The following is a 13,280-nucleotide window of genomic DNA, read 5'->3' on the forward strand; positions in this document are numbered from 1 at the left end:
TGCACTTTCATTTTAAATGATTGTGAACAAAAGCGTGGAACTCCTGCTACTAACTAAAGCTTAGGTTGTAACTGCCTTGTGTAGCTGGATGGAAACAAAAGGAGAGGATATAATGTTCATCTTTGTGTAATTTCTGTACAAAATGCAATGGAGAAGCAAGTATCTTATATTTATTTGTAATTACGGGAAAGCATAGATAATGAAAGTGTTGGAATTTGATTTTCAGTTAGAAATTCTGCACATTTGATGTTTACAAAGATACGCAATTTCTCTGTATGTAAAATAGTTGAGTTGTAAACTAGGCAAACAGCATCCTGCATTGCAAATTCTGTTTCAAAGCTACTCCATCACTATCCCTCCTCAGCTTTGTAAATGTGCTACTTTCAGATGAAAGCCTTTCCCAACAAGTAGTGACAGAAACAAATTTGGCTCTGGTTGTAGTACAGTACACTCATCCAGGTTTTCAGAAAAGACCACTTCCTCCTGAGAATAGCAGAGCAACTTTCATGTTGGATTTTTTCTTTTTTTTTTTTTTTTTTTTTTTTTTTAACAGACATGCTTACTCAGGGCTTATGGCTAGATAGCAAGCTTTACTTTAACTTTGGCTGAAAGCCAACAACTTTGTAGTGATGAGGCAAACAAAATCATTAAATGCCAAATATATTCAAAGGACTTCCAGTGACCTTCCCTGAATTCTTACTGAAGGACAAATAACTCCTCTTGAAATTGAAATAACTAACAAGTATGAAACGCTTCAACATAAAGAACTGCCACATCACCACTTATCCATGATTATTAGCAAATTCTGCAGCCATGTAGCTTAAGCAGCTGCAGCAACAGCCCAACTATAACATACAAGAAATTGAGATAGCATTTTGAAAAGCAGTAAACATAAATGTTCAATTTGTGGCTACAATGTTTGTTTTACATCTAAAGAAAGTGTTATACGCATAATAATAAAAGGCATAATTAAATAATGCCATGAAGCTTATACTCCTTTTAACCCTGACTTATAAATATCTACATAGTGCAGGTACATTCACATATATTAACTTCCGTTATTTTTATATTAATCTGGAAGTAATCAAAACAATTTATATTAAATCAACGAGATTCCTTTGTGTAGACAAACCCTAAGAAGCTGCAGTGAACTGAGAACACTCCTAATGCTTTTGTCTTTGTGAAGTAATTCTATCACATAGATTGCACAAACATTTTTCTAGCTCTTCCTGGGTTCAGGAAGAAATCACCTCGCTTACCAGGCTTTCCATTTGGATAGAAATTACAAGCTGAAATATATAACAAAATATTCAACTGGCAGAGAAGCTTATTTTTCTTGCTGACTAGTGAAAAGCATACTGTCTCAGAAGTTCATGTCATATACTGAGGAATGAAATATGCAGGTAAGAAGTGACATTTTTATGTAGTATTAACAAGCATATGTCCAAGTCTGCAAGTATACTCTCCGGGGAGCACAAAAGAATCATCTGAAGTGTGAAATCACAGTAAATACTCTGAAATATGGCAAATTTGCAGAACTTAAGATATTTCTGCAAATCAAAAAAATCTTTGGAACCAAGATCACAATTATAATAAAAAGTGAGTCTCAACCCAACTATGGAGAAGCTGTTTCTCTGTAATAAATTGTTCAAAACTTCAACATTTGTATTTTAGAGCTGTAACACTTAGTATTGGAGTCATATGCTTACTATGTTCTTTCTTGTCAGGAAGCAGCATTTTCAGTTGTAAGTTATGTTTTGCTCAATGAGTCATAAATTAAAGAACTTTCCAGAGGAACACAAAGAACGATGGTTCAAATTTTATAATGCATCATGCATTAGAATACCAAAAGGCTTCTACTGCATTTTAATGACTCATTTTGCTGCTGAATAGGAAATGCCAGCTGATGTACACTAAAGTTAATAAGGACCTGAAGGAGCTAAACTGATACTTAGCTTCAAGTATCATTGGTACTCACTGTAAAGAATTGTGCCATTTAGAGCAGTTGTTTTCACTGTCAAGTACAGAGTCGTCAGATTGCTTGTTTCCTGCCCAGATGCAGTCCTGGTCTCAGATACAGATGTCAGAGAAGGTAGTTCCAAATAAGAATTTCCAGTGAAGGATGGAAAAAAAAGTGCTGTGTCTGAAATGAATAACCAAAAGCTAATTTTATTAATTTATTACAAAATAAATAATAAAATACAATATAATCAGCAAAGCACATTTAAAAATATCCATTCTTCTGAATACCTGTGAATAGTGTAATCAGCTGTATTATTCGCAGAGCATCCATATAAATTTATTTAATTTCAAACATTCAAATTAAATATGCAGAAAATGAAAATGTTCTATCACCTGCATATTGCCAGAAGAGAAAAGACCATTATAGGAGGGACTACTGCTAGAAGATGCAATAAAGTTCAAAACATTGTCACAAATTTTCATCTCTACAGATGTGTCCATGCAGAACTTTTGTCCTACGACATCCCTGTGAAGTACTTTTGCTTTACAGTTGTAGATAAGAAACACAGGTTTTCTTCATTTTGAGGATACTCAAATGCTTTTGAAATTGTTTTTTGAAATGGTTTGAAATTATGATGATGATGCCATTGGGTAGTATATACATTTTTCCATTACACTACTCCTGTCTTGAAAATAAATAATCGCAAGAGAAGATTTTTAACTATGAAGGCTTAAGATTTGCAACATTTATTGCATTAATTACCTCTGCCATTATGTTTTTGGGGTTTTTTCCCCTGTAGCTGTGATAATAATACCACTGAAGCAAGAAAAAATAGCGTAAAACTAATTGAGGTTAGGCAGAATGTTTTCCTGATGCCTTAAGCATCCTAGTTAAGCAAAGCTCCTTGAAGATTGTCCAAATTCATCACCAGCGATATGAATAAGGAATGAGCAACAAGAAAAGCAGTCTGAATTCAGGTAATATATTTGTAAAGAAATTTTTAATTTAATGAACTAAAAGTATACAATGGATTTGTGACTGATGATTACACATAGGCATGACTAGTATGTGGATATTATTTTTCAATATTTTTATTCACTTTGTTTTTTTATTTGTTTGTGAAATCTGCCCATAGTTTATTCTCTTACATTTTTATTGGACTTAAGAAGAAAGAACAAAATTAAACCCCTGTTAACAAACAAGCACGTGTTGAAGGGCATTCATTAAAAAAACCCCACAAGATGACAGTAAAAGAAAGGCAGGATGGAAAGCAAGAAGTAGCTGTATTTCTAAATGGTGGGTCTGGAAAAATCAGGATTGTTGGAGAAAGCGAAAAAACTATGGGATAAAGAAATTCCCTTGTAGGGTGAGGTAAAGGCCAAAGGCATTGCAAATAATAAAAAGTCAGAAGCAGACCTACACAATGAGAATGCCATTTGTCTAATTAAATTCATACTTCCAAGGGAAAGAGTACTAGCAGATCTAGCTAGTCCAGTGCAGGGCCACAAACATGATGAAGGGACTGGAGCCTCTTTCATCCGAGGAAATGCTGGGAAAGCCGGGACTCCTGGGACTGGAGAAGGGCAGGCTGGGGTGGATCTCACCGATGTCTATAAATACCCGACTGGAGGGGGTGGAGAAGAGGCAGCCAAACTTTTCCCAGCAGTGCCCCCCGACAGGCAATGGGCACAAACCAAAACCCAGGAAATTTCACCTGAACACAGGAAAACGCTTTTTTCACTGTGAGGGTGGGCAAACACTGCTACAGGTTACCCAGAGAGGTTTGTTGAGCCTCAACCCTTGGAGATTTTCAAAACCTGACCGGACACGGTTGTGAGAAACCTGCTCTAGGGGAGCGTGCTCTGCTTGAGCAGGTGGTTGGACTTACTGAGCTCAAAAGGTCCCTTCCAACCTCAACAATTTGGTGATTCCATGATCTTTCACAGAGAGGCTCTGTGCAGACAACACTAATTCTTATTCTTCAAATGCAGTGCCTTCAGAAACCCCAGTGTCGTACAGCACTCGCAATATTGTGGTACGTCTTGCCGCTAAAGCTACTAAGAAGTCCTTTATTAGGCAGTTTTCGGAAACTACTCAATGTTGACACTAACTGTCTACAGCTTAGTTTCTACATTAACAATAATATTTTGTGAAGTTTCTTTCAGCTAGCTGAAGGGGAGAGGGAGGGGAGAGAGAAGGGGAAGGGAGCACGGGATGCCCAGGCAATCTTTAAAGGACAGACAACTGCATCAGTCCTTTAGCTGGGACAGTCATTTTTGAATCATTTTTCACACCTCATGTTTTATACTTAACAAAATTCATACATACAACTGCAGACCCAGCATTTGAAATTAATTCAGTAATAGCAACCAACACTTTGATAACAGGGAATAGTTTGATGTAATGGAAACAGTTGTTTGCAGCAAACTGCAGCCTCACACACAGCGTTCCTCTTCCTAAAGCTTATCAAGATCAACCTAATGACACTCATAGTATTTTTGGAAGAACTTAGTACTAACCTTTGAGAGATTTCATAAAGATACGAGTGTTAGGAGATCTCTGATAGTGGAAAATTATCAAAATTGTAAGAAATTCATAAACAAAAGAAATACCATCATTCTAAGTTAAGATCTTGTCAAGTTGCTATATTATACAGATTAACTGCAGATCCATTCCACATGGCTATGTTAAACAGTAATACAAAATTCCCCAACATGGGATTCTGAAAAAGATTACGTTCTACGGACCATAAGAAATCATTAAATGTCGCAAATATATTAATGCTTTCAATTTGTATATATAATTGGTAATGGCAGACAGTGAAAAGACATCTGTTTAGCATGCATACATAATACACAAAGATGGTTACTCTAACTCTTTCTAAAAATTAACAAAATAGTAGCCTTGAAACCAGTACTTTCAGTTCCAAGTGAAAAAACTTGGAATAAAAAGTAATGTTTAGGAAAAAAAAAAAGTAGAAAATGCATGTATCTAGAAGCAGAACCTACACTAAGATAGAACCATCGTTCTAAAAAATCAGTTGTTGCTCCTTGACGTAGTTGATTGAGTCTGTGTATTAAGAATCTAAAATCTTCAGGTTTGTGATGAAATACACAGGTAGAATACTACAGGCAAAGCTGCTTATCTGGAATCTCTTTTTCTGCTTCCCTCCTACTAAACTCTGCATTAGCAGGTATTAAAGCCCCATGCAGCACTGAGCACGGCTGCACACTGCTAGGTTCCATGAATCAGAGCCACAGAGGGCATATGCTGAATTACAATAAGCTAATAGCAGAAATACTAGCAATGCCATCTACAACGTGCATATAAGACTCTACCACAGCGTGAGAATATTTTATGCTGTTTTCAAGTAACATTTGCATATCTTCATATCTGAGGGTGGTTGCTGGCAGTCAGTAACTCTGTACTTCATTTATTTCACCGCACAGGCTGACAGCAGAGATGGTTACTTCACTCTCTCCTGGGGCCGCCAACACCGTCAGCGCCGGCCGTGACCCCCCGGGACTGTTCCACCGGGGCCGTGGTCTCCCGAGTGGGGCGCAGGCACCCCAGGGGGTCCGCAAGACAATTCATGGGGGTGGGCGAAAAATACTAGAACTGCAGGAGTACGTACATGTAATTTATAAATATATACATATACATACATCACCAGGATGTCCTCAAAAATTTTTTACTGATTGGACGGGGCTCTGAGCAAGCCGATCTGGTTGAAGATGGCCCTGCTCATAGCAGGGGGGTCAGAGTAGAAGACCTTTAAAGGTCCCTTCCACCCCAAACCACTCTATGATTCCATGATTCTATATTGCTAAGAATTATACTTTAATGGTTTAACTGAAGGCTCAAATTTTCTACTGAAATAAATAGGTTATCTGGGATATTATTGACTACAATTTTCATTACACACAGTATAATAAGAAAATGTCAAGAAAACTTTAACATGTTTCTATTATGATCTTATTTGACTTAGAAAATAAACAGCAGTAAGGGGAAGAATACAGTTTCCCACTGCTAGTAAATTGGAATCAGTCTGTTTCCACTCCTATCTCTAATTTTCCATTTGCATTGTTTGCTTTTTGTGACAAGTTTGGCTTAGTACCGAATTCTATTAAATTCTACTGAATTCTATTAAAAATAGACCCTTTAATCTTGAAGATAGCAAGACCCATCAACTGCACCAGCCATCACCAAAAAAATTCAAATGATAAATAAGTAACACTTTTAAGAGTAAGGATGAGTATCACAAAAAAAACCCCAAACAAAACCAAAAAACCACCACCACCGAACCCTAGAAAGGGAAGTAATGTATTCATCTTCCGGTAGGAGAGATCTGACTAAATATCTGACCAAGCTGTCTACAATCTACAGGGTAGGTAACTGCATTGAAAGTCCTTGGTGCTCTTTAATAATGAAGAGGAATGGGTAATCCTAGGATGTGATTCTCCTCACCTTATAATAAATGTCTAAAAAGGCCAGATGAATCATGACCTAAACTCACCCATTTCTCTCCACTTGCTATAAAAAGATTTGAGGGTCACTAGCTTGGCGGTAGACATTTATACCATCAATATCTGAAGTCAGATGAACAATTCTCTCTTGATGTCTGTGCATCAGAACCAAATGGCCTGCTGGAGGATTTTCTTTAGGCAAAAACAAGTTAATACAGGAGTTCTGAGTTGAAATGTCAGAGATGTGAACTGAACAGGGTATCAGAACAGTTAGTCACGGGCTTAAACTCTGAATTTCCTATTTCTATTTTTCAATTACAGTGGTAAAAATCCTATGACAGAGATCTGAAACTTATGGACAGATTCTGTGCTTGTTCTCCTTTTCCATCACTCAAAGAATATAGAAGCATAGATGATAAAAACTTTGCCGACCAGCGCAGCAAACCTTTTCCATATTACCAAGAACGGAAGTGTTCCCAGTAGGCAAAAAGTCAGTTTAGCAGCAATATCAAGGGACTGATGAATATGTGACTTGCTCTATCCATCTCATGCTCACAAAGTATCCCAGGGAACCAAATTTAACGACCTGAGAGTAATGCATTCTTTTATCTCGTGTTCATGGTGGAAAGAAAATCAAAGTGAAATAAATATGATTCAGAAAATTCCTAGGGATTATGTCTGGTAGGTACAAAATCTGACTTGGGTATTTCATAAAGCATCACACACACCTACAATAGTACAGAAATACAATAACCATTTCCTCAATGACTGTAACTTTAGAAATCTATGCAATAATTGATTAGGTGAGTTCAGCTGTTTCCAGGCAATAAAATATGAAACAAAATAAATCTCACCCTTGCTGCTTTCATTCATTTGTTTCAATGCACAAAAGCCTTCTGCTTGCTTTAACTGAGCTCCTACATTACGAGGCAAGCAATCCTTATGGAATAAAATGCACAAGTTTTTCTTTATCAGGCCAGCCTGGTGCCTCGTTGATAATGCTCTCTGCTGTCAACTGGGAGATCTGAATTCAGATCACTGACTTAATTTCTTACTTTGCAGATTGCTAGGGGCTTCGAATGGCAGAAAGACAGTATATTTAATTGTGAAGACTCAGAGGAAGCACTGAGAGGCGATGGGTCAAATAAGCAGTCCTTAAGAGCAGGACATCATTTCATTTTCATTGAAGGAAACTGCCATACAAGTGGAGCAGTATTAGATGAAGAGAGTTTAAAAATTTCTGGGAAAACAAAGCAAATTACACCACTAAAAGTCTCTTCTCAATTTGCCAAGCAGCCTGGTAATAAGCCTCTGCAAAGGTACAATGAAACACAGAACAGAAGCAGGGATGACCAAAAGGATGGTATGGCTTCCAGAGTAAGAAACAGATCAGGCCTATTCAACATGGGTAACATATGCAGAGGAAAATGTGGATAAGAAATGGCCACTCCGTGTCTTGTAACACAAAAACTAAGGGCACTCAATGATACTGTGAAGTCACAGGCTTGAAAAACAAAAGGAAATTATTAATAACTTTTCACAGAACGCATATTTGGTTTGGGCAATTTATTGCCACAAGACATTATGTGGGTCAAAAGTATTAAAAAAAACCAACCAAACTATGAAAAAATAAGAAAAATACAGGAAAACGAGTCCACCAGTACAGTGGAATGACAGCTCAGGAAATCCTAATCTCACTGACTGGTACAAGCTGAATTAATGTACTTTGGGAAAAATCACAGTCGCCCTGTTTTTTATATCCCTTTCAAAGTATTTGTGACTAGTTTTGCTCAGAGATTGAGCTAGATGACCTACTGGCCTGATCCAGCTGGTAATTTTTATGTGAATTGTTCTGCTTTCCATATCACTGCTGAAATTGCATGACGGAAGATAAGAAACACGCACACCATTTAACATAAAGGAAAGTAATGATTCTATAGTTATCTGAAACATATAGCAATTGTCATCACCTAGGGCCCAGAGATCAAGTTACTTTCCTCTTTTGGCAGCTGCAGTGTAATAAGTAGATCAACCCAATGTAATTATGTTATTAGTTTCATTTCAGGAAAAATATTTGATATGTTGATAGTTTTAGCATTCCCTCAATACTGAGAAGTTGATAAGTTAGCTGCATGTCTGATAAAACGAAATCATAGTAAAGCAGTTTGATGTTCATTTGCTTTGGGTAACAGGGAGCCGCAAGAAGAAGAAATTATTTTCGTATTCCTGGTTTGTAGCTCTCATTATTCCTCTTCCGACCTCACGTTTTAGGAGGAAAGAATCACTTTTTTTTGCCTAGACCCTCAGTTGCTGTACATCAGCAAATTCATAACTGCATCAGTTTACAACAGATGAGAATTCAATACTTCCAGCCAACTCCTGTGCATCTGTAAAAGGAATAAAATGACCTGTCTCACAGACTAAGATGAAGCTTATTCAGTTAATGGCCATGAAGCATGCTAAACTGTCCAGCTGAGAGATGCTGTAGAATTATTAAATTCTGTTACTGTTTATGGATATTACATAGACATGTAAAGTAAGATCAGATGTGTAAGTGGAACAGACTGACATGAGACAGGAAAAAGGAAAATTATTCATTCATACTGAGTTCAAGATTTTGTGAAAACAGGTATGACAGTAGTACCTTAACAGAAGGTATACAAAATAGTCAAGAAGTTGGGTGTTGAAAAAATTCCAAACAATCTAGTTGTTGTTAGTCCAAATCCACAAACAAAATTAGCCTCTTACTACCTGTTTTTAGTAGTTTTGAGAAGAACCCAGTCATTTATCTTTTTCTGTTTGACTAGTTTCATCTCCAAAATTTATTATTTTGCTCCTAAGTGCGTTGGATTTTGAAGCAAAAAGAATGTTCCTAATTGATACTAGTCCCTAATCAGATGTATTTTACCACCTGCATTCAAAATGATGCATAAGTGCTTAACGCTTTTCCTGAATTCGACATAGAGGAAATTGGGAAGCTATTATCTAATATTTTCTTCAAGCTCAACATATTTGACAGGAAATACGATCTTCCTGCAAAAACACTAGAGTTTTCTCTATTTTTTAAAAAAGCCCTATCTAGGAGGGAAATGAAGGTCCTTTATATCTTCGTTTATATTTTTCAATTTCTCCCAATTATAGGAAAAACTCTAAGATAGACTTTGAATATCAAACCATAATTTACACTGGAGTTGTCATAATGCACTACTACATTTGATGTTGAAAAGCTGGTTGCTTTTAAGGTCACTGTGACACATATTATGGCAAATTTTAATGAAGCAAGGACTTGTAAAAATCTTTTGAAGTTCACTCATTAATATATTTGTTCTGAAAAGTATCACAGAAGGTCTATTTGAACATTAGCTTTCACATTTTTGATTCAAGTCTAATGAACTGGTAAAAGGAGTGAATGAAATAAAGTATTGGTTTTCAGGGGAAAAAGGCAGCTCTTGGAATACGTTTGGAAACTCGGACTTTTCATAACATGCTGACGTACTCCAGATCATATCTTACTCACTGTAATAAGAACTGTTTGGTTACACAAGTGAATGCAACCCAACAGCTTCATTTTCTGTTGTTTTAGTGAGTCTCAGCTAAACATGTACATATTTTATTTGTATATTTGCAATTCTTATGTTTATCAAAATTTTAGGCCATCTTTTTGCTTTATGAGGTATCAATGTATTTTCTGTCACTTTAATTTTATTTCTGCCAGCTAAGTTTAATTTTATTCTCTGCAATGGTGCTTGAACACATAAACTAACATTCCTATCCCAAAGGATCAGAGAAATACTTGAAGAGTAATTGGCTATAAAAGTTTAATTTGGACAAATACTCAGACTTTTTCAGTGTGTGCCATATTCAGTCAGTTGAAGAGGAATCTTCCATCTGGATAACACTGCAGACTCATTTGTCATATGGTTGGCACCAGATAATAGATGATCAATATTATATGTGAAATGCACGCTGTAGTTTTAAGAACACTAAATTTAATGTGCTCATATAAATAACACACTTTATGTATTGCTACATTGTGTATGCACCAAATTTTTATTGCTTTCCTAGGAGATTCTGATGACATTTTGATAATTTAGACATATGGATGCATAATTTACAGAATTGTGTAAATCTAATCTGAATTCTAATCTGAGCTTGTTTTCATAGGTTTAGGGTGCAAAGGTAGTTCCTGAAATTTCTCTTCTTCTGGCTATCAGTACCTGCCCTGTAAAAGGAAGTTCCTCCAAGAACAAAGAAGTTTCTTTATCTTCCTGCTAAAGTTTTGGCAATACACCACTGAAGTTCATTTGAGCTATTTATGAATGATCTAATCTTTTAAAAAATATTGCATAAAATGGAGAAATTAATTTGGTAGGATGTCAACTGGTTAATCAACTAATGATCAACTGACATCCCTCTACCAATGCTTTTAATGTAGAAAATATTGATTGACCTTTTTAGATTACTGTTTTGAAATTAATTTTGGTCTGCTTCCTAGGACTTTGCAAGATCTCTAAACCATATTTATAAGACTATATTATAAAGGTTTTTATGCCCTTCTATTTTGATACATACTAATTTGTGGTCAATTCAGTGTTTCTCCAGAAAGCTGGTTAAATTTTCTTGTCAGAAAATGCAGTGTGTTTGGGGTATTTTGGGTGCTTTTTTTTTTGGGGGGGGGGGGGAGTAGTGTGTGTGTGTGTGTGTGTATGTATTTTTATTTTTATATATATATATTTATGTCATAATTAAAAATAAAAATAATATGAAACAGTCATGCAGATGCAAATAAATGAACAGAATATTGTCCCACATAACAAATGGTTAATAAGCTACTGGAACACAAAAACCAGAAAAAACCTAAACAAACCAAGACTTAAGAGCAACATCATACTAATAAAAAGGTAAGAAAATGATACAAGTAACGATGCAGCAAAAGTAAAATGTGGTATTCAGTGGAAGATTGTATTTCAAAGGAAATTTCATAACTTAGGCTCCCATTTACAAAACTAATTAGGAGGCCGGCAATAAAATCCACTAAACTGGAATAGAATTATAAAAATAATTGCTGTATTTTGACAAAAGGATACTAAAAACACAAACAGCAACTTCATCAAGAAGTCCTTCTAACTTTTGAACCTGGCAGTGTAAGTTTTTCTACTTCATAAGCCTGGAATGAATACACTTACTTGATTCTACATCTTAATTACAGTGAGCCAGTGGATTGGTTGCAATGTTTTAATTTGTTTAAGCTGGCATCTTAGAGTTGTCCCTGAAGCTTGGTGTTGGGGTGGGGGATGTTTCAAGGCCTTTGGATTCAAATCATAGAGTTATGATCTATTCTGAAAAACGACTGTTTTGCCGTGTATGATGGGAGCCTGAGATGAGCCAGTGACAATGTCTACAGGTGAGAATGAGCAAGGTTAGAAACAATGTGAACATAAACATTGGTAATTTCTGCTCTCTCAAAATGTAAAGTTTTAAGAGGCACAATGAGAGACACAAAATAGGAATATGAAAGCAATTTCTTCTCCATCTCCCAATTATATTAACACCTTGCCATGGCTTCTTTTAGGAATCATGTAGCTAACTCTAGGGTTTTGTGGAAAAAAAAAAATCAACAAACAACAGGCCAAAAAGAATATTTAAGGGCTAAAATTATTAACAAATTAAGGTAGATTAATCTTCAGTTAGCATCAGAGCACGAATTAGAAAAAAAAGACATTTCAATGTATTTACCCTTTCCTTTGAGGATTCACGAAACAGAGTAATTTTCTGCCTCCCCACAGTTTTGCTAACGTAATTTATTTATTTTTAGCCTGAATTTTCTGATAAAAGAATGCAAAAATATAAAATGGAGAAGTATCTCTATAGACACGTTACCTATTTTTTTCCCTCATTTCCTAACATTTGCCACTGTTGTATTAGTTAGGAAGTCCCAAATTAGAAATACCATTTACATATAATGATCAGTTTAAACATTTGCACTAGACTGTATCTAACGCTGAATGGTCTTAGACAAGTATTTTCCAATTGATTTTTAAGATAATATTTACTGTGGTAATATTTAACAACAACAACAACAATAATAAATCTGAACTTGAGCAACTTTGGTTGTTATTTTGGCAATTACAAGACAGCAACATTTGCGGGAAGCAGGTACATTTGCAAATATGCATGTTCCCTTAACCCCAACGGCAGCAATTTCAAAGTAGTTTAGTTGGGCTCAGCGTTGCAGGCACACAACCAGTTCAGTCACATGAAGTTGCAAAAGAATATTACAATCAAGTAAGCAAACTTCTCTGGATTAAACTAATGAGGAGGCCAACTGAAAACTCAGAAATGCATAATCTCTTGCACAACTCTTTATTTTTTTAGCAGCCTTATTTAGCCAAGATGTAAAAGCAATACTGTCTGACATTACCTTAGAAAGAAATGAGTACTTTTATTGGCTTTGGCTATCTTGGCTTTAACTGTAGTACCATCTCTCCCCTAAAACAACTGGTAGAAGTGCCAGATGAGCTGGATGTTCAGTATTAGAGCTTCCAGCTCATCTGCTCGCTTTTTTCCACTGATTTGATGTTACAGTGATGCAGCAAATCCCTACTGTGGGTGCAGGTGAAACAACTGCTGCATTTTGGGTCAGGGTAAATCCCTTCTGAGAAGGAAGAAGGAGTGAGCAGGCGGCGTCCCCCCGGCAGAGCTGAGCAAGCTCCGGTTGGGGACCGGAGAAGCCTGCGGCACGGCTGCGAACACAGACGTTCCCAACCTCGTCCCTCCTCACCCTCCATCCCGCCAGCCCCAAAGGCCTGCCTAAACTGAGTCCCAAAGGCAATAAAAAGGTCTGTGAGAGT

The 13,280-nt window shown here is 36.4% G+C and overlaps 1 protein-coding gene across 1 annotated transcript in view; it reads right to left on the reverse strand.

The window, feature by feature from the left end:
- EYS (eyes shut homolog) overlaps positions 1–13,280 on the reverse strand; it is an 810,501-nt gene that overhangs the window by 150,014 nt on the left and 647,207 nt on the right. Inside the window, exon 38 of the mRNA XM_075046421.1 lies at positions 1,979–2,143. Coding sequence (XP_074902522.1) covers positions 1,979–2,143 — 165 coding nt within the window. The remainder of the gene's footprint in view (positions 1–1,978; positions 2,144–13,280) is intronic.

Source organism: Buteo buteo, chromosome 15 (genome assembly GCF_964188355.1).
Source record: "Buteo buteo chromosome 15, bButBut1.hap1.1, whole genome shotgun sequence".
Lineage (NCBI taxonomy): Eukaryota > Metazoa > Chordata > Aves > Accipitriformes > Accipitridae > Buteo > Buteo buteo.